At 53.9% G+C, this 26,116-nt stretch overlaps 2 protein-coding genes across 4 annotated transcripts; one reads left to right on the top strand and one right to left on the bottom strand.

Moving 5' to 3' along the window:
• Window positions 1-896: 896 nt before the first annotated feature.
• GPS2 (G protein pathway suppressor 2) lies at window positions 897-4,559 on the top strand. 3 transcript variants are annotated; one of them, XM_038768274.1, is made up of 10 exons: window positions 897-1,129; window positions 2,810-2,919; window positions 3,012-3,124; window positions 3,211-3,290; window positions 3,382-3,464; window positions 3,580-3,721; window positions 3,805-3,891; window positions 3,968-4,047; window positions 4,197-4,265; window positions 4,403-4,559. In XM_038768274.1, the coding sequence occupies exons 1-10, from the start codon at window positions 1,036-1,038 to the stop codon at window positions 4,484-4,486; spliced, it is 942 nt and encodes a 313-aa protein (XP_038624202.1). In that variant the 5' UTR covers window positions 897-1,035; the 3' UTR covers window positions 4,487-4,559. The 3 variants fall into 3 exon arrangements, with proteins under 3 accessions (XP_038624202.1, XP_038624200.1, XP_038624203.1); XM_038768272.1 differs by having other exon boundaries at window positions 3,559-3,721; XM_038768275.1 differs by having other exon boundaries at window positions 1,061-1,150.
• Window positions 4,560-4,670: 111 nt separating this feature from the next.
• Window positions 4,671-9,781, bottom strand: EIF5A (eukaryotic translation initiation factor 5A). The gene is made up of 6 exons (XM_038768276.1): window positions 9,681-9,781; window positions 6,479-6,664; window positions 5,894-5,998; window positions 5,655-5,786; window positions 5,496-5,569; window positions 4,671-5,409 (listed from the first exon to the last, which is right to left on the bottom strand). The coding sequence occupies exons 2-5, from the start codon at window positions 6,641-6,643 to the stop codon at window positions 5,507-5,509; spliced, it is 465 nt and encodes a 154-aa protein (XP_038624204.1). The 5' UTR covers window positions 6,644-6,664; window positions 9,681-9,781; the 3' UTR covers window positions 4,671-5,409; window positions 5,496-5,506.
• Window positions 9,782-26,116: the final 16,335 nt, after the last annotated feature.

The raw sequence follows: 26,116 nt of genomic DNA, 5'->3' as shown, positions 1-26,116 counted from the left end.
AGCGCTCAATAAATACGATTGAATGAATGAATGAATGTATGTCTGTCTCCCCTTTCTAGACTGTGAGCCCACTGTTGGGTAGGGACTGTCTCTATATGTTCCCAACTTGGACTTCCCAAGCGCTTAGCACAGTGCTCCGCGCACAGTAAGCGCTCAATAAATACGATTGACCGTTCTCTGTCTCCCCCTTCTAGACCGCGAGCCCGCCGTTGGGTAGGGACCGTCTCTATAAGTCGCCAACTTGGACTCCCCAAGCGCTTAGTACAGTGCTCCGCACATAGTAAGCGCTCAATAAACACAATGGAATGAATGAATGAATGTTGGGTAGGGACCGTCTCTATAAGTTGCCAAGTTGGACTTCCCAAGCGCTTAGTCCAGTGCTCCGCACACAGTATCTCCCCCTTTTAGACTGTGAGCCCACTGTTGGGTAGGGACCGTCTCTTTATGTTGCCAACTTGGACTTCCCAGGCGCTTAGCACAGTGCTCCGCACACAGTAAGCGCTCAATAAACTGACTGAACGGCGACGCCTCTTTTCCCCTCAGGCGCCTCGACGCCGGCGCGCGCCCTTCCCCGCGCATGCGCGTGGAGACTCCGCCCCCTAGCCCCGCGTGACGTCACCCACCCGGAAGCGGTCCGGACGCGACGCCCTCGGGGGCGGGCCGCCGTTCGGTTCCTCTCCGCCGGGGTCGTGCGTGTGCATGTGTGTGTGTGTGTGTGGATGTGTGTCCGTCTCCCAGCCAATCCGGAGGCCGGGCCCGCGCCTGCGCAGAGCGCCCCGCGGCGACGGGCGGCGGGCGCGCGCCTGCGCAGACTGCCCCGCGCCTCCGGGGGGCGCGCGCGCGCGCCTGCGCGGAACGCCCCGCGGTGACGGGCGGCGGGCGGCCCACGTGACCCGCGGCGGGGAAGGGGAGGGGAGGGCATCCCGGGCCTAGCGGGTTTGCTGGTCGCCCACCGACTGACGACGACCCCCTCCCTCCGTCCCTCCGTCCCTCCCTCCCGGTAAACTCGGTCCCCCCCCGGTGCCCGCCGCCACCATGCCCGCCCTGCTGGAGCGCCCCAAGCTCTCCAACGCCATGGCGCGGGCGCTGCACCGCCACATCATGATGGAGCGCGAACGCAAGAGGCAAGGTCGGCCATAATCATCATCATGTTGGTATTTGTTCAGCGCTTACTAGGTGCAAGGCACTGTTCGATTCATTCACGCAATCAATCATATTTATCGAGCGCTTACTATGTGCAGAGCACTGGACTAAGCGCTTGGGAAGTCCAAGTTGGCAACACATAGAGACAGTCCCTACCCAACAGTGGGCTCACAGTCTAAAAGGACTCACATTCATTCATTCAATCAATCATTCATTGATTCATTCATTCAATCATTGGGCTCACACTCATTCATTCAATCGTATTTATTGAGCGCTTACTGCGTGCAGAGTTCTAAGCGCCGGGGGGGGGACACAAGGAGATGAGGTTGTCCCATGTGGGGCTCACAGGCTTCATCCCCATTTTACAGATGAGGGAACTGAGGCACAGAGGAGTGAAGGGACTTGCCCATGGTCACACAGCAGACAGGTGGGGGAGGTGGGATTCGAATCCATGACCTCTGCCTCCCAAGCGCGCACTCTCTCCACTGAGCCACGCTGCTTCTCTAAGCATCCCCCCGTCCCCCACGGACCAACTTGTACTTCCCGAGCGCCTAGTACGGTGCTCTGCACACAGTAAGCGCTCAATAATAATAATGGCATTTATTAATCAATCAATCAATCGTATTTACTGAGAGCTTACTGTGTGCAGAGCACTGTACCAAGTGCTTGGGAAGTCCAAGTTGGCAACATCTCGAGACGGTCCCTACCCAACAGTGGGCTCACGGTCTAGAAGGGGGAGACAGTGAACAAAACCAAACATATTAACAAAGTAAAATAAATAGAATACCAATCAATCGTATTTATTGAGCACTGACTGTGTGCAGAGCACTGTACCAAGCGCTTGGGAAGTCCAAGTTGGCAACATCTAGAGACGGTCCCTACCCAACAGCGGGCTCACGGTCTAGAAGGGGGAGACAGAGAACAAAACCAAACATATTAACAAAATAAAATAAATAGAATATCAATCAATCTATCGTATCTATTGAGCGCTGACTGTGCAGAGCACTGTACGAAGCGCTTGGGAAGTACAAGGTGGCAACATATAGAGACAGTCCCTACCCAACAGTGGGCTCACAGTCTAGAAGGGGGAGACAGTGAACAAAACCAAACATATTAACAAAATAAATAGAATAGATATGTACAAGTAAAATAGAGTAATAAGTATGTACAAACGTATATACAGGTGCTGTGGGGAAGGGAAGGAGGTAAGGTGGGGGGATGGAAAGGGGAAGGAGGGGGCAAAGCACTGTTCTAAGCACCAGGGGGGCGGATACAAGGTGATCTTTTAGACTGAGCCCACTGTTGGGTAGGGACTGTCTCTATATGTTGCCAACTTGTACTTCCCAATCGCTTAGTACAGTGCTCTGCACACAGTAAGCGCTCAATAAATACGATTGATGATGATGATCAGGTTGTCCCACGTGGGGCTCGCAGTAATCATCCCCATTTTCCAGATGAGGTAACTGAGGCTCAGAGAAGCTAAGTGACTTGCCCAAGGTCACACAGCAGACGTGGCGGAGCTGGGATTCGAACCCATGACCTCTGACCCCAAACCCCGGCTCTTTCCACTGAGCCATGCCGGTTCGCTCAATAAATATGAATGAATGACCAGCAGCCGCCTGACGCGCCCTCCTCTCCGTCTGTGTGTCCCGTCCCCCCACCCCAGAGGAAGAGGAGGTGGACAAGATGATGGAGCAGAAGATGAAGGAGGAGCAGGAGCGGAGGAAGAAGAAGGAGATGGAGGAGCGGATGTCGCTGGAGGAGACCAAGGAGCAGGTGGGGCGCCCGCCCCGTCCCCTCTTCCCACTCCTCCTCCTCCTCCTCGTCCCCGTCGTCCACAACCGCCCTCCCCCCCTGCCTCCCGTCAGATCTTGAAGCTGCAGGAGAAGCTGTTGTCGCTGCAGGAGGAGAAGCACCAGTTGTTCCTGCAGCTCAAGAAGGTCCTGCACGAGGAGGAGAAACGCCGCCGTAAAGAGCAGAGGTGGGAGGGGGCGGGCCTGGGGCCGGGAACGGGGCGAGCTGGGGGGCCCGGGGGTCACCGCCTTCTCCTCTCCCCTCCCACCCCAGTGACCTGACCACGCTGACGTCCGCGGCCTACCAGCAAGGCCTGGCCGTCCACACCGGGACGCACCTGCTGAGCATGCAGGGTGAGCGAGCGGGGGGCCTGGGGTGGGGGCTTCGGGGGCCCGGACGCGGGGGCGGAGGGGCTCACGGCCCTCCTTGCGACCCCCCGCGCAGGGAGCCCCGGGGGACACAGCCGCCCCGGGACCCTCATGTCGGCCGACCGGGCGAAGCAGATGTTCGGACCGCAAGTGCTCACGGTGAGGGCCGCCGGGTCTTGAGTCGGTCCCCGGGGGTCCCAACCCGCCCCCCCCCAAACCCTTCCCGCCCCTCCCCGCGCCCCCCCTCCTCAAGCCCGGTGACTGTGTGGGTCAGGCGGCGGCGGCGGCCTTCGCCGCGGCGGCGGCCCCGGAACACGGGCAGTTCCAGGGGAGCCCCGGGGGAGCCTACGGGACGGCCCAGCCTCCGCACTACGGCCCCTCGCAGCCCAGCTACAGCCCCAGCCAGCAGCTGCGGGGTGAGTCGGGGGGCGGGAGGGGGGGGCAGGGCCGGGAGAGCCCCCGAGGACCCCCGCTCCTGACCCTCTCCACCTCCCGCCAGCCCCGGCAGCCTTCTCCACGGTCCCGTACCTGTCCCAGCCCCAGCAGCCCTTCGCGGTGCACGGGCACTTCCAACCTGCACAACCAGGTGAGGACCACCCCTGCCCCCCATCCTCTCCCCTCCGGGCCCCCATCCAGTCCTGACCCTGCCTCTGCACCCGCAGGCTTTCTGCAGCCCGGAGGGGCCCTGTCTCTCCAGAAGCAGCTGGAACACGCCAACCAGCAGTCCGGCTTCTCCGACTCGGTGAGCCCCGGGGCCGGCGGAGCGGGGGGAGATTTGGGGGGGTCGGTGAGGGGTCCCCAGGGCTGCCGTGACCCTTGCCCCCACTCCCCTCCTCGCCCCCCACGCCGACCCCGGGCTTGCAGACATCCCTGTGTCCCATGCATCCCCAGGCCCTGCACCCAGCCCCCGGCCTCCTCGCGTCGCCCCAGATCCCCGTCCAGATGCAGACAGCCACCAAGGTGAGAGAGCCTGGGCCCTTGGCCCCCTACTCAGAGCGGTCCAAGGGGACAGACCAAGCGTGCTTTCCCGGGCTGGGACGGGGCCCCGTGTGCCCTGGCAGTGACCGTCTTTCCCCATTTTTCTCCCCCTCGACTAGTCGGGCTTCCCTACCCCCAGCCAGCCCGGCCCCCGTCTGCCCTTCATCCAGCACAGCCCTGCCCAGCGCTTCTACCACAAGTGAGCCCGCTCCTCTGCCCGCCCGCCGGCCGAGCCCCTCCCCAATAAAACCAGGTTTTCCTCCCCTCTCCCGGCCTCCAGCTCTCCTCATTCACCCGCTCCCTCAGAAGGGCCCAGATCCGTTGGGCGGGGACCTGATCCTGCCCGCCCCCCCCCGAAGGAGGAGAAGCAGCCGGTGGGGAGGAGGCTCATATTAAACTTGTAGTTTTATTGAGGTTGATTTAACAAATGTGTTGGGTGGGAGGGGGAGGGGGGCAATGGGCAAGGACCGGGAGCAGAGCTGTGGGGGAGGGAGGAGGGGATCCAGCAGGCGGGCAGGCGTCCGTGCCCCTCCGTCAGCCCGGGAGGGGCCTGCTCTTGGGGGGGCCCCCTCCTGCTGCCCAGGCGTGACCCCTCGGGCGGGAAAGGCAGGACCCTGGAGGGAGGGGGGGCCTGACCGCAGCCCCCAGCCCATGACGGGACGGATGGGCGGGTGGGGACCTGTGTGGGGGTGGTGGGGGGGGCGAGACACTTAGGCCAGAATCAGAATCCTCAGGCTCCTGTTTCTAGATTTAATAATAAAAAAAAATAAACCTCAGTGGGGCGACCGCCCCCCCCCCCCCCCCACACCCATGGACCCCTGTGCCCCCAGCCTGTAGTGTGAGCTTGGGGGCCAAGGCAGGGGAGGGGCGGGGGGGGTCTGCTCGAGGCTCCGCCCCCGCCCCCACCCGGCCCTGGGGATGGGCGGGGGGGGAAGCCAGGGATGGGACAGGGGAGCCCCGACAGACCCAGAGGAAAAACCAAAATAAAACGTCAAATAAATGGAGTTGGGCGCCCAGCCGGGGAGGGGGAGCGGGGGCGGACCGGACCGGGCCTGGCCAGGCCTCCCCCGGGGCTCCAGCGTTAACACTGACTGCCGCCACCGCCACTGCCGCCGCCGCCACCGCCCTGGAACAACGGCCAGAGACCGGGGGTCAGAGCGGGTGCCCCCACCCAAAGACCCACCTCCCCACACCCCACCCACCCAAACGTACCTGGGAATCAGTTACTTGGCCATGGCCTTGATTGCAACGGCCGCCTCCTCTGTCATGGCCGAGAGCACCGTGATCTGCGGGAAGAGAGGAGCGGGGCCGGGGGTCAGGGGGAAGGTGGGGGGCCGGGCACGGGGGAAGGGGGCCGGGCGCGGGGCCTACCAGGATCTCCTCGCCGCAGTCGTACTTCTGCTCAATCTCCTTGCCCAGGTCGCCCTCGGGCAGGCGCAGGTCCTCCCGCACCTCCCCGCTGTCCTGGAGCAGCGACAGGTAGCCGTCCTGGATGCCGATCAGCTGGCCGGGGAGACGGAGACAGAGAGATGCGTGGTTGAGGGCCTTCGTGACCGGTGCGAGACGGGACACTCCCCCCAATCCCCAACCCATCCCCCCCCCCGCTTTACCTGGAAGTCATTCCGCTTGATGTTGGGGACGTCCATGTTGTGGGTGGAAGGGCAGATATCTTCGTATTTCTTCCCAGTGAAGATATCAATGCCAACAAGGTGCACCTGGAGGTTGCGGGGGGGCACAAGTGGAGCTGGAGGGTGAGGCCCACGGGGGGGGGGGGGGGGCTGAGGTATCACAGGTGCCCCCCAGGAGGGCGGTGGGATCCTGGGGCACCCGGGACTATGAGGTAACAGGCTGGCAGCCAACGATGATGACAGGGAGATGTGGGGGAGCAAAGGAGAGATTGGGGCACCATGGGGAAGACGCACACAGTCCTCGGGGGGACCTGCGGGATGGGGACTCTCAGGGGGGAGATGGGGCTTAAATGGCACGTCTGGTGGGCAGAGGACTTGCCTCACCTTCTTGGGAAGACTGAGAAGAGGGGAAGCGAGACCCCCCACCCGTCCCATCAGCCACGGGACCAAATCCCAGTCGGGGGTGGACCTTCGTAAGGAAGCAAAGCCCGGGAGTTGGGAATGGAAAAAGAGGTGCCGGTGTTTGGGGGGTTTTTGGGGGGTGCAGGGGGGAATGCCTGGCCGGACCTTGGCGTGACCGTGCTTGCCGGTCTTGGAGGTGGACATCTCGACGATCTTGCAAGGCCGCCCCTTGAGCACGACGAACCCGTTCTTGCGCAGGGCGGAGCACTGCATGGGGAAGGTGGCCGAAGCCCCCGCGTCTCCCGTCTCGAAGTCCAGGTCGTCTGCCATTCTGAGAAGCTGTGTTCCCAACTGGGGGGCGGGGGGGGGGAGGAAGAGGGAGGAACGGGTGAGCGAGGTGACCGGCGGAGGTGACCGCCACCTGGCCCCTTCCCCGTCCTCCGGGTGGGTAGGGAGCGTGTGGGGCGGTGAGAGCAGGAGGCGGGCAGGGCTGGGACACCTGGGTCCTTTCTCTCTCCCTCTCCACACCCCCCCCACCAAGCCCTGGGGCCAGGGCGGCGGGGCTATAATTAGCCAAGGCGCTCTGAGCAAGCGGGTGGGGCCCGCTGACGCAGAGGTCGAGGAAGAGGGGGAGGTGGTGGGGAGGAGCCCGGAGGTCCGGGCTGTGACCGCTGCCCCCTCAATCAATCAAATTTATTGAGCCCTCACTGTGTGCAGAGCACTGTACTAAGCGCTTGGGAAGTACAAGATGGCAACATATAGAGACAGTCCGTACCCAACAGTCTAAAAGCCCCCTCTCTCAATGCTAGGCAGGAAACCACAAGATGGGGGGTTCCCCCACTTCCAGGCCCCCCCAGGGCGAACTGCTTCGAAGGGAGGTGGGGCCCACGGGCAGCACCCCATTTTCGGTTGCCCCAGTAAGGGGGAGGGGGACCCCTCAGCCCTCCCCCCCCCCCCCCCACTTTTCCCAGAATGCACCTGGCCTCATGGGAGGCCCATGGCAACCTAGTGCATGGAGGAAGGGGTCTGAAGTCAAATCGGGGTGGGGGTAAGGGCTGGAGGAGAACTCATTAAACCGGAGATTGGGTGCTCGGTGAGGGGGTGGAGGTGGCCGGGCTCGCCGCCAGTAAGGCCGGACCCAAAAAAATAAAACCGATAAAGTAAAATAACTGGAAACCCGATCTGGCTGTGTCATGGTCGGAGGCCTGAGAATAGACTTCCTCCTCCACCCCTCCCCACCTCCAGTGCCCGGCTCGGGGGCCCCGGAAGAGATTTTAGGGTGAGCCCCTCTAGCCCGTGAGCCCACTGTTGGGGAGGGACCGTCTCTAGGTGGGGCCTACTTGGGCTTCCCAAGCGCTTAGTACAGTGCTCGGCACGCGGTAAGCCTTCTAGACGGTGAGCCCGCCGTTGGGTAGGGGCCGTCTCTAGATGTTGCCAACTTGGACTTCCCAAGCGCTTAGGACAGTGCTCTGCACACGGTAAGCGCTCACTAAACACGATTAATTGATAGGGTGTTCGGACCCTCCCGCCCCATTCATTCAGTCGTATTTATTCTAGACTTTAGGACCGTCTATGTTGCCAACTTGTCCTTCCCAAGCGCTTAGTCCCGTGCTCTGCACACAGTAAGCGCTCAATAAATACGACTGAATGAATGTGTGCGGGGCACCGTCCTGAGCGCTTAGGAAGGACAAGCGCTTAGACCAGCGGTCTGCACATGGTAAGCGCTCAATAAATACAACTGAATGAATGAATGTGTGCGGGACACCGTACTGAGCGTTTAGGAAGGACAAGCGCTTAGTCCAGTGCTCTGCACACAGTAAGCGCTCAATAGATACGATTGAATGAATGTGTGCGGGGCACCGTACTGAGCGCTTAGTCCAGTGCTCTGCACACAGCGAGCGCTCAATAAATGCGACTGAATGAATGAATGTGTGCGGGGCACCGTACTGGGCGCTTAGTCCACTGCTCTGCACACAGCCAGCGCTCAATAAATACGACTGAATGAATGAATGTGCGCGGGGCACCGTCCTGAGCGCTTAGTCCAGTGCTCTGCACACAGCAAGCGCTCAATAAATACGACTGAATGAATGAATGTGCGCGGGGCACCGTACTGGGCGCTTAGGAGGGACAAGTTGGCAACATCCAGAGACGGCCCCGACCCAATCTAGAAGATTTCTTCTCCCATTTTTAGACTGTGAGGCCACTGTTGGGTAGGGGACCCGCTCTCTATGTTGCCACCTTGGACTTCCCAAGCGCTTAGTCCAGTGCTCTGCGCACAGTAAGCGCTCAATAAATACAATTGATGATGATGTTGCCACCTTGGACTTCCCAAGCGCTTAGCCCAGTGCTCCGCGCGCAGTAAGCGCTCAATAAATACGATTGATGATGATGATGATGTTGCCACCAACTTGGACTTCCCAAGCGCTTAGCCCGGTGCTCCGCGCACAGCAAGCGCTCAATAAATACGATTGAAGATGATGATACTGCCACCAACTTGGACTTCCTAAGCGCTTAGCCCAGTGCTCCGCGCACAGCAAGCGCTCAATAAATACGATTGATGATGATGATACTGCCACCAACTTGGACTTCCTAAGCGCTTAGCCCAGTGCTCCGCGCGCAGCAAGCGCTCAATAAATACGATTGATGATGATGATGTTGCCACCTTGGACTTCCCAAGCGCTTAGCCCAGTGCCCTGCACACAGTAAGCGCTCAATAAATACGATTGATGATGATGACGTTGCCACCTTGGACTTCCCAAGCGCTTAGCCCAGTGCTCCGCGCGCAGCAAGCGCTCAATAAATACGATTGATGATGGTGATGAAAGGGTTGGCAACCGGGGGGCTACAGACTAAACTTTTTTAGTTGGGGGGGGGGGGGGATGGGGTGGCCAGATCCGATACTGCGGCCCCCTCCGGGGCCCACGTGGGTCCTCCGCGGGCCCCGCCGTGCGTCCCGACGTCCGTGCGTCCCCACGCAGCACAGGCGGGCGGCCCCCCGGCCACGCGGCCGACGCTCCGCGCGCGGCCCGCTCACGTGGCCTCGCTCCCGCCGGGTGGGGGGGGACAAACCCCCCCACACACACACACACACACACGTGGCCGCGCACACACACACGCGCGCGCGCTCCCGCGGAGCCCCTTTCTTTCCGCCCCCCCCCCCACGTGGCCTCGGCTGTCCGTAGGCCCCGTCCCCGACTAACTCCCTCGTGTCCGGCCGGCTCGCGCCAACGTCACCCGCGGGCGCGCGCACGCACGCACGCACGCTTCCCTTCCCTTCCCAGCCGGGCCCCGCCGGCCCTCTCCCCCCGCCACACACACATACACACAGACACACACACACACACACACCTCGCGCCCGCCCGCTCACCTCGTGCGCGCAACGCACTGCCTCGACCCCGTCCGCCTGCTGCCGCCGCCGCCGCCGCTCGCTGCTGCACACGAGTCCCACTGCGCAAGCGCCGACTCCCCACTGACCAACCAAGCAGCGGTCTGACAGGCGCGCAGGCGCTCTCCCTATCTCCCCCGCCCTCCACCCCCGCACTGCGCAGGCGCGCCGCCCCTCCCCGCACTCCTTCCCCCCCGCGTACCCCCCCGGCGCACAACCCGGCGGCAACGCGCAGGCGCGGCTTCCACAACCCGCTCCCCCGCCCGGGCCGCTCGCCCAATCAGGCCCTCTCTGCGCCTGCGCAGCGGGCCGCGACGCCCACCGCCCTGTCCCGAGAAGACCGCCCACTTCCGAGAGCATGCGCCGTGGCTCTCCTAGGCGCCCCACCCACCGCCGACGCCGCAAGTGCGCCTGCGCACTGGGAAGACCACGGCGCGCCGGGCCCCGTCGAAGCTAGGTTGCATGCGCGCGGGCAAACGCCCCACCCCAGATCCTCCGCGGTTCGCTTTGCGCATGCCCTGCGGGCAACCTGCGGTGTTTCCCTCCCCGCAGCACGCGCACACCCCGCCCTTACAGGCTCGGCGCCTGCGCACTCTGCCTCCTTTGCCTCCCGACCGCGCCACTCGTTCAGCGCACGCGCTTCCCTCCCTTCCTTTCCCCTTGAGCTGTCATCGCGCATGCGTAGTGCGGTTCCCTCGTCCCCACACCCTTGCCGCCCTCCCTCGACCATAGAGTTGCCCCCGGGAGGCTAGAGTGACCCTCCCCGGCCGCCATCTTGTCTATGGTTTCCCCCGCCCGCGCGGTTCCTATAGCAACCGCGGAGGCCATTCCGCCCGGGGCAGAGTATCGTGTCAATAAAGAGCTCCAAAAGTCCAAGATCGCATTTATTAGGCGCTTACTAAGTGCAAATTGCCGTTCTAAGAGCTGGGGAGGTGACAAGGTGATCAGGTTGTCCCATGGGGGGCTCACAGTCTTCATCCCCATTTTACAGATGAGGCAACTGAGGCCCAGAGAAGTGAAGTGACTTGCCCAAAGTCACACAGCTAATTGGCAGACCCGGGATTTTTTTTTTATGGCATTTATTAAGTGCCTACTACGTGCAAAGCACCGTTCTAAGCGCTGGGGAGGTGATAAGGTGATCAGGTTGTCCCCCGGGGGGCTCACAGTCTTTAATCCCCATTTTGCAGTTGAGGTAACTGAGGCCCAGAGAAGTTAAGTGACTTGCCCAAATAATAATAATAATGGAATTTATTAAGCGCTTACTATGTGCAAAGCACTGTTCTAGGCGCTGGGGAGGTTACAAGGTGATCAGGTTGCCCCAGGGGGGGCTCACAGTCTTCATCCCCATTTTACAGATGAGGCAACTGAGGCCTAGAGAAGTGAAGTGACTTGCCCAAAGTCACCCAGCTGACAATTGGCGGAGTGAGGATTTGAACTCATGACCTCTGACTCCAAAGCCCAGGCTCTTTCCACTGAGCCACGCTGCTTCCCCAAAGTCACACAACTAATTGGCAGACCCGGGATATTTTTTTAATGGCATTTATTAAGCGCTTACTATGTGCAAAGCACTGTTCTAAGCGCTGTTGAGGTGACAAGGTGATCTGGTTGTCCCTCGGGGGGCTCACAGTCTTTAATCCCCGTTTTACAGTTGAGGTAACTGAGGCCCAGAGAAGTTAAGTGACTTGCCCAAAGTCACACAGCTAATTGGCAGACCCGGGATTTTTTTTTAATGGCATTTATTAAGCGCTTACTATGCGCAAAGCACTGTTGTAAGCGCTGGTGAGGTGACAAGGTGATCAGGTTGTCCCCCGTGGGGCTCCCAGTCAATCCCCATTTTACAGATGAGGTAACTGAGGCACAGAGGATTTGAACCCATGACCTCTGACTCCAAAGCCTGGGCTCTTTCCACTGAGCTACCATACTTCGCTGTTTTGAGCCAGCAGGGCACTGGCCGTACCTCAGCCTTATCTACCTTGGCCCCTGGGGAGATGGTGATGATGGCATTTATTAAGCGCTTACTACGTGCAAAGCACTGTTCTAAGTGCTGGGGAGGTTACAAGGTGATCAGGTTGTCCCACGGGGGGCTCACAGTCTTCATCCCCATTTTACAGATGAGGTAACCGAGGCACAGAGAAGAGGAGATCAATCAATCGTATTTAATCAATCAATGGTGTTTATTAATTATAATAGTTGTGGGGTTGGTTAAGCGATAATAATGATAATGGTATTAAGCACTTACTATGTGTGAAGCACTGTTCTAAGCACTGGGGGGGAATACAAGGTGATTAGCTCGTCCCACGTGGAGCTCACAGTCTTCATCCCCATTTTACAGATGAGGGAACTGAGGCCTAGAGAAGTGAAGTGATTTGCCCAAAGTCACACAGCTGACAAGTGGCGGAGCTGGGATTAGAACCCACGACCTCTGACTCCCAAGCCCGGGCTCTTTCCACTGAGCCACGCCACTTCTCTGTGTGTGCCAGGCACCATTTTAAACACTGGGGTGGATTCAGGACAGTCAGGTTGGACACAGTCCCCTGTCCCACCCAGGGCCCCCACCCCCACTTTACAGATGAGGGAACTGAGGCCCAGAGAAGTGAAGTGATTTGCCCAATAATGATGGTGTTTGTTAAGTGCTTACTATGTGCCAAGCACTGTTCTAAGCACTGAGATAGATACAAGGTAATCGGTTGTCCCACGTGGGGCTCACAGTCTTTAATCCCCATTTTACAGATGAGGTAACTGAAGCCCAGAGAATCAATCAATCAATCGTATTTATTGAGCGCTTACTGTGTGCAGAGGACTGTACTAAGCGCTTGGGAAGTACAAATTGGCAACATCTAGAGACGGTCCCTACCCAACAGTGGGCTCACAGTCTAAAAGGGGGAGACAGAGAACAAAACCAAACATACTAACAAAATAAAATAAATAGAATAGATATGTACAAGTAAAATAAATAAATAGAGTAATAAAGATGTACAAACATCTATACATATATACAGGTGCTGTGGGGAAGGGAAGGAGGTAAGATGGGGGGGATGGAGAGGGGGGGCACGACGTGGGAGGAAGGTCGGCGGCCAGATAGGAGAGATGGAGGTAAATCAATCAATCAATCAATCAATCAATCGTATTTATTGAGCGCTTACTGTGTGCACAGCACTGTACTAAGCGCTTGGGAAGTATCAAAGTGGCAACATATAGAGACAGTCCCTACCCAACAGTGGGCTCACAGTCTAAAAGGGGGAGACAGAGAACAAAACCAAACACACTAACAAAATAAAATAGAATAGATATGTACAAGTAAGATAAATAAATAAATAGAGTAATTAAGATGTACAAACATATATCCATATATACAGGTGCTGTGGGGAAGGGAAGGAGGGAAGATGGGGGGGATGGAGGGGGGGGCACGACGTGGGAGGAAGGTCGGCAGCCAGATAGGAGAGATGGAGGTAAATCAATCAATCAATCAATCGTATTTATTGAGCGCTTACTGTGTGCAGAGCACTGGACTAAGCGCTTGGGAAATACAGGTTGGCAACATATAGAGACAGTCCCTACCCAACAGTGGGCTCACAGTCTAAAAGGTAAAGCAAGGAGCTTGGCACTGGAGAAGCGAAGCAGACGGGTTGGGTTGGGGCGCCGGCTGCCAGCTGTGTGACTTTGGGTAAGTCACTTCACTTCTCTGTGCCTCAGTTACCTCAAGCGGCGTGGCTCAGTGGAAAGAGCCCGGGCTTTGGAGTCAGAGGTCGGGGGTTCGAATCCCGGCTCCACCACAAGGCTGCTGTGTGACCTCGGGCGAGTCACTTCACTTCTCTGAGCCTCAGTTCCCTCATTAAGATTAAGACTGTGAGCCCCACGTGGGACAATTGAGAGAAGCAGCGCGACTCAGTGGAAAGAGCACAGGCTTTGGAGTCAGAGGTCATGGGTTCAAATCCTGACTCCGCCACTTGTCAGCTGTGTGACTTTGGGCAAGTCACAGCTTCTCTGGGCCTCAGTTACCTCATCTGTAAAATGGGGATTAAGACTGGGAGCCCCCCGTGGGACAACCTGATCAAACACCATCATTATTATTATTATTATTAGGATCAGTGAGGTGATGTAGGAGGGTTACGTGTCTGGGTAACATGAGCGATATCGCACATCTCGTACAATCGTATTTATTGAGTGCTTACTGTGTGCAGAGCACTGTACTAAGCGCTTGGGAAGTACAAGTTGGCAACATATCTCCTTGCCCAGTGTTCACCAAGACTGTCAGTGACCACCCCCACGGTAAGCTCTCGTAATGATGGCATTTATTAAGCGCTTACTATGTGCAAAGCACTGTTCTAAGTGCTGGGGAGGCTACAAGGTGATCAGGTTGTCCCACGGAGGGCTCACAGTCAATCCCCATTTTACAGATGAGGGAACTGAGGCACAGAGAAGTGAAGTGACTTGCCCAAAGTCACACAGCTGACAGTTGGCGGAGCCGGAATTTGAACACATGACCACTGGCTCCAAAGCCTGCCCTCTCATGCCTGGAGTTGGACACAGTCCCTGTCCCAAGCGGGGTTCACGGTCTTAATCCCCATTTTACAGATGAGGGAACTGGGGACCAGAAAAGCGAAGTGACTCGTCCAAGGTCACACAGCACACAAGCGCAGTAAGCGCTCAATAAATATGATTGGATGAATGAATGAGTGAATGAATGAATGTGGGGATTTATTCAATCGTATTTATTGAACGCTTACTGTGTGCAGAGCACTGTACTAAGTGCTTGGGAAGTTCAAGTTGGCAACATATAGAGACGGTCCCTACCCAACATTGGGCTCACAGTCTAGAATGGTTATCATTATTATGGTATCTGGTATAGTCCTTACTATGTGTCAATCAATCAATCACTCAGTCGTATTTATTGAGTGCTCGTTGTGTGCAAAGCAGTGGACTAAACGCTTGGGAGAGTCCAATGTAACAGAGTCGGTAGACAGGTTCCCTGCCCCCAAGGAGCATACAGTCTAGCGGGAGAGACAGACAGTAATAGAAATAAATAAATGATGGATAGGGGCCTAAGCCTGTGCGTTTGTGTCCAATTGCAAGTGGTAAATACGAGTTAATTAGGTCAGACCCAACCCCTGTGCCCCAAGAGGCTCATGGCTTTAATCCCCAATTTGCAGATCAATCAATCAATCAATCGTGTTTATTGAGCACTTACTGTGTGCAGAACACTGGACTAAGCGCTTGGGAAGTCCAAGTTGGCAACATAGAAAGATGGTCCCTACCCAACAGTGGGCTCACAGTCTAGAAGGGGGAGACAGACAACAAAACAAAACATATTAACCCAATAAAATAAATAGAATAGATATGTACAAGTGAAATAAGTAAATAAATAGAGTAACAAATACGTACAAACATATACACATATATACAGGTGCTGTGGGGAAGGGAAGGAGGGGAGGAGGAGGAGAGGAAGAAGATGAGGAAACTATGTATATATGCTTGTACATATTTTTTACTCTTTATTTATTTATTTATTTTATTTGTACATATCTATTCTATTTATTTTATTTTGTTAGTATGTTTGGTTTTGTTCTCTGTCTCCCCCTTTTAGACTGTGAGCCCACTGTTGGGTAGGGACTGTCTCTATATGTTGCCAATTTGTACTTCCCAAGCGCTTAGTACAGTGCTCTGCACATAGTAAGCACTCAATAAATACGATTGATGAGGATGATGAGGCCCAGAGAAGTGCAGGGACTTGCCCGAGGCCACACAGCTGACAGGTAGAACGTGTCTGCTTGTTTTCCTGTATTGTGCTCATCCAAGCTCTTCGAACCGTGCTCTGCACATAGTAAGCGCTCAATAAATACCACTGACTGACTGACAAGTGGCAGCGTTGGAATTAGAACCCAGGTCCCCCGACTCCCGAGCTCGGGCTCTACCCACTAGGGGGCGCTGCTTCTCATTGTAATTTTATAGCAGAAGTGATGATAATAATAATAATAATGGCATTTATTAAGCGCTTACTATGTGCAAAGCACTGTTCTAAGCGCTGGGGTAGATACAAGGTAATCAAGTTGTCCCATGGGGAGCCCACAGACTTAATCCCCATTTTCCAGAGGAGGTAACTGAGGCACAGAGAAGTTAAGTGACATGCCCAAAGTCACACAGCTGACAAGTGGTGGAGCCGGGATTTGAACCCATAATAATAATAACAATAATAATAATAATAATAATAATAGCATTTATTAAGCACTTACTATGTGCAAAGCACTGTTCTAAGCGCTGGGGAGGTTACAAGGTGATCAGGCTGTCCCACGGGGGGCTTTATCCCCATTTTACAGTTGAGGGAACTGAGGCCCAGAGAAGTTAAGTGACTTGCCCAAAGTCACACAGCTGACAAGTGGCGGAGCCAGGATTCGAACCCACGACCTCTGACTCCAAAGCCCGGGCTCTTTCCACTGAGCCACGCTGCTTCTCTAATGGCATAATTATGTAATAATGGCATTTATTAAGCGCTTACTATGTGCAAAGCACTGTTCTAAGCGCTGGGGAGCTTACAGGGTGATCAGGTTGTCCCACGGGGGGGCTCACAGTCTTCATCCCCATTTTCCAGATGAGGTAACTGAGGCACAGAGAAGTTAAGTGACATGCCCAAAGTCACACAGCTGACAAGTGGTGGAGCCGGAATTTGAACCCATGACCTGTGACTCCAAAGCCCGGGCTCTTTTTAGACTGTGAGCCCACTGTTGGGTAGGGACCGTCCCTATATGTTGCCAACTTGTACTTCCCAAGCGCTTAGTACAGTGCTCTGCACACAGTAAGCGCGCAATAAATACGATTGATTGATTGATTGATTTCCACTGAGCCACGGAAGTGATGGTAATGAGAGCACACCTACGGGGATTTGTCCAGCGCTTAGTACAGTGCTTAGCACGGAGTAAGTGATGAAAAATTAATTAATGAATTAATGATGGTGTTTGTTGAGCGCTTTCTATGTGCAAAGCACTGTTCTAAGCGCTGGCACTGTTCTTTATTTATTACTGACTCCAACGCAGCGTACTCCGTTTTCGGGAAGGTTCAGTAGACGTGTGAGAAAATTCCTCACCCACGGAAAGCTTGCTCCCTAATTGGGGGAGACAGATGTAAACAAATATTTTCAATCAGTAGAATCAGAATAAATAATGAATGGATTAATGAATTAAGTGCTAAGGATGACACCGGTATCAATCAATCGATCGATAGCGTTTGTTGAGCGCTACTGTGCGCTGAACACTGGACTAAGCGCTGGGGAGAGAGTTGGTAGATGCAATCTGCGTGAACTAGTGCTAAGAGCCCGGGCTTGGGAGTCAGAAGGACCTGAGTTCTAATCCCGGCTCCTCCACTTGTCTGCTGGGTGACCTTGGGCAAGTCACTTCACTTCTCTGGGCCTCAGTTGCCTCATCTGTAAAATGGGGATTAAGAGTGTGCGCCCCATGTTATACTGTCGTCTCCCAAACGTTTAGTACAGTGCTTTGCACACAGTAAGTGCTCAATAAATACGATGGGATGAATGATCGAATGAATGAATGTGGGACAGGGACTGTGTCCAACCTGATTAAGTTATATTTACCCCAGAGCTTAGAACAGTGCTTGGCACATAGTAATAATAATAATATTGGTATTTGTTAAGCGCTTACTACGTGCCAAGCACTGTTCTGAGTGCTGCGGGAGATACAAGGTGATCAGGTTGTCCCACTTGGGGTTCAGTCTGCATCCCCATTTTACAGATGAGGTCACTGAGGCACAGAGAAGTTAAGTGATTTGCCCAAGGTCACACAGCTGACAAGTGGCGGTGTTGGGAATGGAAACCACGTCCTCTGACACCCAAGCCCATGCTCTTGCCACTATTCATTTATTCATTCAGTCGTATTTATTGAGCGCTTACTATGTGCAGGGCACTGCACTAAGCGCTTGGGAAGTACATGGCCACTAGACCATGCCGCTCCTCTATATGAGTACCGAAACCAAGGTCAGTTCTAATAATCGATTAAAGGTGATCTCCAGGAGCAAAGACATCAGCCCTTCCTATATCATGGAGCCTCAGATCAATCGTATTTATTGAGCGCTTATTGTGTGCAGAGCACTGTACTAAGCGCTTGGGAAGTACAAGTTGGCAACATATAGAGACAGTCCCTACCCAACAGTGGGCTCACAGTCCACATCCTTAAGTCTAACCTCGCTCCTCCTTGCTGCAACTGCAATTCATTCCGCCCCCCCCAAACCCGCAGCACTTATTCCATATCTGTAATTTATTTCCATTCATGTCTGCCTCATTCAATCATTCATTCAATTGTATTTATGGAGCGCTTACTTGTGTGCAGATCACTCTACTAAGTGCTTGGAAGAGTACAGCACAACGATAAACAAACACATTCCCTGCCACAACGAGTTTCCAGTCTTGGGTGGCGGGGAGATGGACATTAGTACAGTGCTCTGCACATAGTAAGCGCTCAATAAATACGATTGATGATTAATATAAATAGATTGCAGATACGTACATCAGTGCCGTGGCCTGGGAGGGGGGAGAATGAAGAGACCAAGGCAGGGTGACGCAGAAGGGAGTGGGAGAAAAGGAAAGGGGGGCTTAGTCGGGGAGGGCCTCTTGGAGGAGGTGGGCCTTCAGTAAGGCTCTGAAGCGGGGGAGAGTCATTGTCCGTTGGATTGGAAGAGGGACGGCCTTCCAGGCCAGAGGTAGGACGTTGGCCAGATAGGCGAGGTCTCCCCCCTCTAGACTGTAAACTCACTGTGGATAGGGAATGCGTCTGTTATATTGTTATAAGCGTCCTTTCCCAAGCGCTTAGTCCAGTCAGTAAGAGCGCAATAAATAGGATGGGCGGACTGACGAAGGCATTGACTGTGAGCCCCACGTGGGACAACCTTATCCCCTTGTATTCCCCCCAGCACTTAGAACAGTGCTTTGCACGTAGTAAGCGCTTAACAAATGCCGACATTATTATTATTATTATCATTATTGACGGTGCCGAGGTGGGGAGAGGGACAGGACCGGCCAGACTTCGGTTCTGGAGGGGCCTTGTGCTGCAGGGCTTTCAGCAAGGGCCACCCGGCCTCGGCCCTCAGCCATCCGTTTCCAGGTGGCAGAGCCCTGGGGCCAGCTCAGGGCCAGCAAATCCAGCAGGCCTGGATCTGGGGAGACAGAAAGAGACACACATAGAGAGAGACAGAGAAAGAGAGAGAGAGAGGAAAGGGAGGGAAGGAAGAAGGGAGGGAGGGAGCTGGCATCTCCAGGAAAAGGGTCTTTTAGGGTGCAGAGCCGGAGGGAGAGGGGGGAAGAGGCAAAAGTGCTCGTGAGATAAGGGGGAGAGCCACAGCCAGCCTTGGGGAGACAGGACCAGAGAGAGGGAGGGAGAATCAGAGAGCAGACGGAGAGAATCAGAGATCACACTGAGAGAGAATCAGAAGCACACTGAGAATCAGAGAGCACCCTTAGAGAGAATCAGAGCACCCTGAGAGAGTCAGAGAGCAGAATGAGAGAGCGAATCAAAGAGCACACTGAGAGAGAGAATCAGAGGCACACTGAGAATCAGGGAGCACACTGAGAGAGAATCAGAGAGCACCCTGAGAGGGAATCAGAGAGCAGAATGAGAGAGCGAATCAAAGAGCACACTGAGAGAGAGAATCAGAGAGCACACAGAGAGAATCAGAGGCACACTGAGAATCAGGGAGCACACAGAGAGAATCAGAGAGCATCCTGAGAGAATCAGAGAGCAGAATGAGAGAGTGAATCAAAGAGCACACTGAGAGAGAGAATCTGAGGCACACTGAGAATCAGAGAGCACACTGAGAATCAGGGAGCACACTGAGAGAGAATCAGAGAGCACCCTGAGAGAATCAGAGAGCAGAATGAGAGAGCGAATCAAAGAGCACACTGAGAGAGAGAATCAGAGGCACACTGAGAATCAGAGAGCACACTGAGAGAGAGAATCAGAGGCACACTGAGAGAGAATCAGAGAGCACACAGAGAGAATCAGAGGCACACTGAGAATCAGGGAGCACACAGAGAGAATCAGAGAGCATCCTGAGAGAATCAGAGAGCAGAATGAGAGAGCGAATCAAAGAGCACACTGAGAGAGAGAATCTGAGGCACACTGAGAATCAGAGAGCACACTGAGAATCAGGGAGCACACTGAGAGAGAATCAGAGAGCACCCTGAGAGAATCAGAGAGCAGAATGAGAGAGCGAATCAAAGAGCACACTGAGAGAGAGAATCAGAGGCACACTGAGAATCAGAGAGCACACTGAGAGAGAATCAGAGGCACACTGAGAATCAGAGAGCACACAGAGAGAGAATCAGAGGCACACTGAGAATCAGAGAGCACACTGAGAGAGAATCAGAGAGCACACTGAGAAAGAATCAGAGAGCACCCTGAGAGAATCAGAGAGCACACTGAGAGAGAATCAGAGGCACACTGAGAATCGGGAGCACATTGAGAGAGAATCAGAGAGCACCCTGAGACAATCAGAGAGCAGAATGAGAGAGCGAATCGAAGAGCACACTGAGAGAGAGAATCAGAGGCAGACTGAGAGAGAATCAGAGGCACACTGAGAATCAGAGAGCACACTGAGAGAGAATCAGAGAGCACCCTGAGAGAATCAGAGAACAGAATGAGAGAGCGAATCAAAGAGCACACTGAGAGAGAGAATCAGAGGCACACTGAGAATCAGAGAGCACACTGAGAGAGAATCAGAGGCAGATTGAGAGAGAATCAGAGGCACACTGAGAATCAGAGAGCACACTGAGAGAAAATCAGAGAGCACCCTGAGAGAATCAGAGAGCAGAATGAGAGAGCGAATCAGAGCACACTGAGAGAATCAGAGGCAGACTGAGAGAGAATCAGAGGCACACTGAGAATCAGAGAGCACACTGAGAGAGAATCAGAGAGCACCCTGAGAGAATCAGAGCAGAATGAGAGAGTGAATCAAAGAGCACACTGAGAGAGAGAATCAGAGGCACACTGAGAAAGAATAAGAAAGCAGATGGAGAGGATCAGAGAGCAGGTGGAGGGAGCGAATCACTGAGCAGACCAAGAGAGAATAAGAGCAGTCTGAGATGATCAGAGAGCAGACTGTGTGAGAGAACTAGAGAAGAGCCTGAAAGAGAGAATCAGAGGCAGACTGAGAGAGAATCAGAGGCACACTGAGAATCAGAGAGCACCCTGAGAGAGAATCAGAGAGCACCCTGAGAAAATCAGAGAGCAGAATGAGAGAGCGAATCAAAGAGCACACTGAGAGAGAGAATCAGAGGCATACTGAGAGAGAATAAGAAAGCAGACGGAGAGAATCAGAGAGCAGATGGAGGGAGCGAATCACTGAGCAGACCGAGAGAGAATAAGAGCAGACTGAGAGGATCAGAGAGCAGACTGAGAAAGAATCAGAGAGCAGACAGGGTGTGAGAGAACTAGAGAAGAGCCTGAAAGAGAGAATCAGAGAGCGGGCTAAGAGAATCAGAGAGCAAACCGAAAGAGCAAATCATAAAGCGGACTGAGAGAATAACAGCACAGATTGAGAGGGAATCAGAGTGCAGGCTGAGAGAATCAGAGAGCAGACAGAGAGAGAACTAGAGAGCAGACTGAAAGAGACAAATCAGAGAGCAGACAGAAAGAGAATCAGAGAACAGACTGAGAGAATCAGAGAACAGGCCAAGACAGGAAGAATTAGAGAGCGGACTGAGAGAGAAAATCAGAGAGCAGACTGAGAGACCCAGTGAACAGATAGAGAAGAAAACAGGACATGAAAGAGAGGAAGAAGAGAGATTGTATGTGATAGAAAGGCAGTAGCAGGCGTCCTATAAGGTCAGGAGACAGCACAGGGTGGGAGACAGAACAGCAGAGCTACAGGGAGGAGTTGCGTGTAGGGTGGGATTGTGTTTATGTAGTTTGCCTTGTGTGTGTGTGCGTGTTTTCCTGTGTAAGAGGAGCCTGAAGAAGCAAAGCAGCTGAGTGGAAAGAGCCTGGGAATAGGAGGACCTGGGTTCTAATTCCGTCTCGCCACCTGTCTGCTGGGTGACCTTGGGCGAGTCAGTTTGCTTCATGTGCCTCAGTTCCCTCACCTGTCAAAGTCAGATTAAGACTATGAGCCCCATGTGGGACAGGAACCGTGTCCAACCTGATAAGCTTGGATCTACCCCAGGACTTATAATAATAATAATAATAATAATGATGGCATTTATTAAGCGCTTACTATGTGCAAAGCACAGTTCTAAGCGCTGGGGAGGTAACAAGGTAATCAGGTTGTCCCACGGGGGGCTCACAGTCTTAACCCCCATTTTACAGATGAGGTAACTGGGGCACAGAGAAGTGAAGTGACTTGCCCAAAAGTCACACAGCTGACAATTGGCGGAGCCGGGATTTGAACCCATGACCTCTGACTCCAAAGCCCGGGCTCTTTCCACTGAGCCATGCTGCTTCTCTAAGTATCGTGCTTAGTATCGTAGTACTGGGAGCCAGGCACTACTTAGTATCGTGCCTGGCTCCCATTAGAGAAGCAGCGTGGCTCAGTGGAAAGAGGCCGGGCTTGGGAGTCAGAGGTCATGGGTTCCAATCCCGGCTCCGCCACTTGTCAGCTGTGTGACTTTGGGCAAGTCGCCTAACTTCTCCGAACCTCAGTTACCTCATCTGTAAAACGGGGATTGACTGGGAGCCCCAGGTGGGACAACCCGATCACCTTGTATCCCCCCCCCAGCGCTTAGAACAGTGTTTCGCACATAGTAAGCGCTTAACAAACGCCATCAAGGGGTACCATCCCTTGAGAGCAGAAGTCATGGCCCTTTCCACATCCGTGGGGGGCCTTGCACCACGGGCAGTGCTTTGTCCACCCCTGGATGTCCCTAATCAATACGGCTGCTAAGGATACTGAGACTGATACTGAAATGGGGTGTGATCAGGAGGAGGGTGGGTGGATGAGGTGATTGTATGTGTGCATGTGTGGGTCCGTGTGGTTGTGTCCCTGCCTTGGGTGTGGATGGCCCCCGGACCAGTTTGCCTGTCTGCAACTCACTGCCCTGGGTGTGTGTGTGTGTGTGTGAGTATGTGTGTATGTGTGTCTAGGTCTGATCAGGGCATGGGGCGGGGGAAGGGGTGTGTGTGTGTGTGTGTGTGTGTGTGTGTGTGTGTATTATAATAATAATGATGGCATTTGTTAAGCGCTTACTATGTGCCAAGCGCTGTTCTAAGCACTGGGGGGGGATACAAGGTAATCAGGTTGCCCGACATGGGACACACAGTCTTAATCCCCATTTTCCAGGTGAGGGAACTGAGGCCCAGAGAAGTTAAGTGACTAGCCCAAAATCACCCAGCTGACAGTTGGCAGAGCCGGGATTAGAACCCATGACCTCTGACTCCCAAGCCCGGGCTCTGCCCTCTGAGCCATATCCATGAGTGTGTGTGTGTCTAGGTCTGACGGGGGTGGGGTGTGTGTGGGGGTGTGTGTGGGGGTGTATTCATTCATTCAAACGTATTTATTGAGCGCTTACTGTGTGCAGAGCACTGTACTAAGCGCTTGGGAAGTGTGTATGTGTCTGATCAGGGCATGGGATGAATCCCGGGGGGCCAAGGCTGCTCGCTCTCTACTCCAGGCAACCTGCACCAGTCAATCAACCAATCAGTTGATAGTATTTATTCATTTTTAATTTCTTTATTTTTTTTAATGGTATTTATTAAGCCTTGCCAGGCACTGAACTAAGCGCTGGGGTAGATCCAAGCTAATTGTGTTGGACAAAGTCCTTGCCCCACATAGGGCTTACTGTCTTAATCCCCATTTTACAGGTGAGGGAACTGAGGCACAGAGAAATGAAGTGACTTGTCCAAGGTCACATAAGCAGACAAGTGGTGGAGTTGGGATTAGAACCCACATCTTTCTGATGCCCGGGCCTGGGCTCTATCCATAGGTTCACGCTGCTTTATTGAGCGCTTACTGTGTGCAGAGCATTGTACTAAGCACTTGGGAGAGAACGACAGAGTCAGTAGACGCATACCCTGCCCACAACGATCATATGGCCTACAGCTTCCCAACTATAGACTGTGAGCCCACTGTTGGGTAGGGACTGTCTCTCTATGTTGCCAACTTGTACTTCCCAAGCGCTTAGTACAGTGCTCTGCACACGGTAAGTGCTCAATAAATACGATTGATTGATTGATTAACTATAAATACCTCCCTGAAGGGAGCTCTGACCAGTGACCTTTTCCACAACTGCAATGTGGTGGTTAATGACAAGCAGTGGATAGAGTCGGGGCCTGGGAATCAGAAAGACTTAGGTTCTAATCCTACCTTCACCGCTTGTCTGCTGTGTGACCTCGGGCAAGTCACTTCTCTGTGTGCCTCAGTTACCCTGTCTGTAAAATGGGGATTGAGACTGTGGGCCCACGTGGGACAGGGACTGTGTCCAACCCAATTAGCTCGTTTCTTCCTCAGCGCTTACTAATATGCTAATTACTTGCTAATAAATATTATTATACTAATAATTATGGTATTTGTTAAGCGCTTACTATGTGCGAGGCACCTTACTAAGTGCTGGAATAACAATAATAATTAGGGTATTTGTTAAGTGTTTACTATGTGCTGTTCTAAGTGCCGGGGTAGATACAAGATAATCGGGTGAGACACAGTCCCTGTCCCACATAGGGCTCACGGTCTTATCCCCCATTTTACAGATAAGGAAACTGAGGCCCAGAGAGTTGCAGTGACTTGCCCAATGTCATACAGCAGACAAGTGATGGAGCTGGGATGAGAACCCATGACCTTCTGAGTCCCAGACCCGGGCTCTATCCACTAGGCCATGCTGCTTCTCCAGTGCAGACTCTGCCACATAGTAAGTGCTTAACAAATATCAATGAGAAGCAGCGTGGCTCAGTGGAAAGAGCCTGGGCTTGGGAGTCAGAGGTCATGGGTTCTAATCCCGGCTCTGCCACTTGTCAGCTGGGTGACTTTGGGCAAGTCACTTCAGTTCTCTGGGCCTCAGTTCCCTCATCTGTAAAATGGGGATGAAGACTGTGAGCCCCCCCGTGGGACAACCTGATCCCCTTGTAACCTCCCCAGTGCTTAGAACAGTGCTTTGCACATAGTAAGTGCTTAATAAATGCCATTATTATTATTACTTAAGTTCTCTGGGCCTCAGTGACCTCATCTGTAAAATAGGGATGAAACTGTGAGCCCCCGCGGGACAACTTGATCCCCTTGTAAACTCCCCAGCGCTTAGAACAGGGCTTTGCACATAGGAAGTGCTTAATAAATGCCATTATTATTAATACTTAACTTTTCTGGGCCTGAGTGACCTCATCTGTAAAATGGGGATGAAGAGTGTGAGCCCCAAGTGGGACAACCTGATGACCTTGTATCTCCCCCAGCGCTAAGGAGTCTTCTAGACTGTGAGCCCACTGTTGGGTAGGGACCGTCTCTATATGTTGCCAACTTGTACTTCCCAAGCGCTTAGTACAGTGCTCTGCACACAGTAAGCACTCAATAAATATGATTGAATGAATAAGAACAGTGCTTGGCACATAGTAAGCGCTCAACAAATTCATTCATTCAATCGTATTTATTGTGTGCTTACTGTGTGCAGAGCACTGTACTAAGCGCTTGGGATGTACAAGTTGGCAACATATAGAGATGGTCCCTACCCAACAGTGGGCTCACAATCTAGAAGGGGGACACAGAGAACAAAACAAAACATATCAACAGAATAAATAGAAATGCCATCATTATTCATTCAATTGTATTTATTGAGCGCTTACTGTGTGCAGAGCACTGTACTAGGCGTGGCTTACTGGAAAGAGCCCGGGCTTTGGAGTCAGAGTTCATGGGTTCAAATCCCGGCTCTGCCAATTGTTAGCTGTGTGTCTTTCGGCAAGTCACTTCACTCCTCTGGGCCTCAGTTCCCTCATCTGTAAAATGGGGATGAAGACTGTGAGCCTCCCATGGGACAACCTGATCACCTTGTAAGCTCCCCAGCGCTTAGAACAGTGCTTGGCACATAGCAAGCGCTTAATAAATGCCATTAAAAAAAAAGTACAAGTTGGCAACGTTATTATAATTACGTGGGACGGGGACTATGTCCAGTCTAATTGCTTGTCTCTACCGCAGCGCTTAGAATGGTGCTTGGCATGTAGTAAGCGCTTACCAAGTACCATAATGATAAAGCGCTTAGTACAGTTTTTTTTTAATGGCATTTATTAAGCGCTTACTATGTGCAAAGCACTGTTCTAAGCACTGGGGAGGTTACAAGGTGATCAGGTTTCCCACAGTGGGCTCACAGTCTTAACCCCCATTTTACAGATGAGGGAACTGAGGCCCAGAGAAGTTAAGTGACTTGCCCACAGTCACTCAGCTGACAAGTGGCGGAGCCGGGATTTGAACCCATGACCTCTGACGCCCAAGCCCGGGCTCTTTCCATT

This window comes from Tachyglossus aculeatus, chromosome Y4, assembly GCF_015852505.1.
Source record: "Tachyglossus aculeatus isolate mTacAcu1 chromosome Y4, mTacAcu1.pri, whole genome shotgun sequence".
NCBI classification, from domain to species: Eukaryota; Metazoa; Chordata; class Mammalia; order Monotremata; family Tachyglossidae; genus Tachyglossus; species Tachyglossus aculeatus.
The sequence above is the reverse complement of the archived record's forward strand: the minus strand, read 5'-3'. Positions and strand labels throughout refer to the sequence as shown.

Coding starts and splice junctions, on each gene's coding strand:
- GPS2 (XM_038768272.1), top strand. CDS start 1,036: ATGCCCGCCCTGCTGGAGCGCCCCAAGCTCTCCAACGCCATGGCGCGG. Junction 3,465..3,558: donor TCGGACCGCAAGTGCTCACG/GTGAGGGCCGCC, acceptor CCCCTCCTCAAG/CCCGGTGACTGTGTGGGTCA. Junction 4,048..4,196: donor AGTCCGGCTTCTCCGACTCG/GTGAGCCCCGGG, acceptor ATGCATCCCCAG/GCCCTGCACCCAGCCCCCGG.
- EIF5A (XM_038768276.1), bottom strand. CDS start 6,643: ATGGCAGACGACCTGGACTTCGAGACGGGAGACGCGGGGGCTTCGGCC. Junction 5,999..6,478: donor GCAAGCACGGTCACGCCAAG/GTCCGGCCAGGC, acceptor CGCAACCTCCAG/GTGCACCTTGTTGGCATTGA. Junction 5,570..5,654: donor ACTGCGGCGAGGAGATCCTG/GTAGGCCCCGCG, acceptor CTCTTCCCGCAG/ATCACGGTGCTCTCGGCCAT.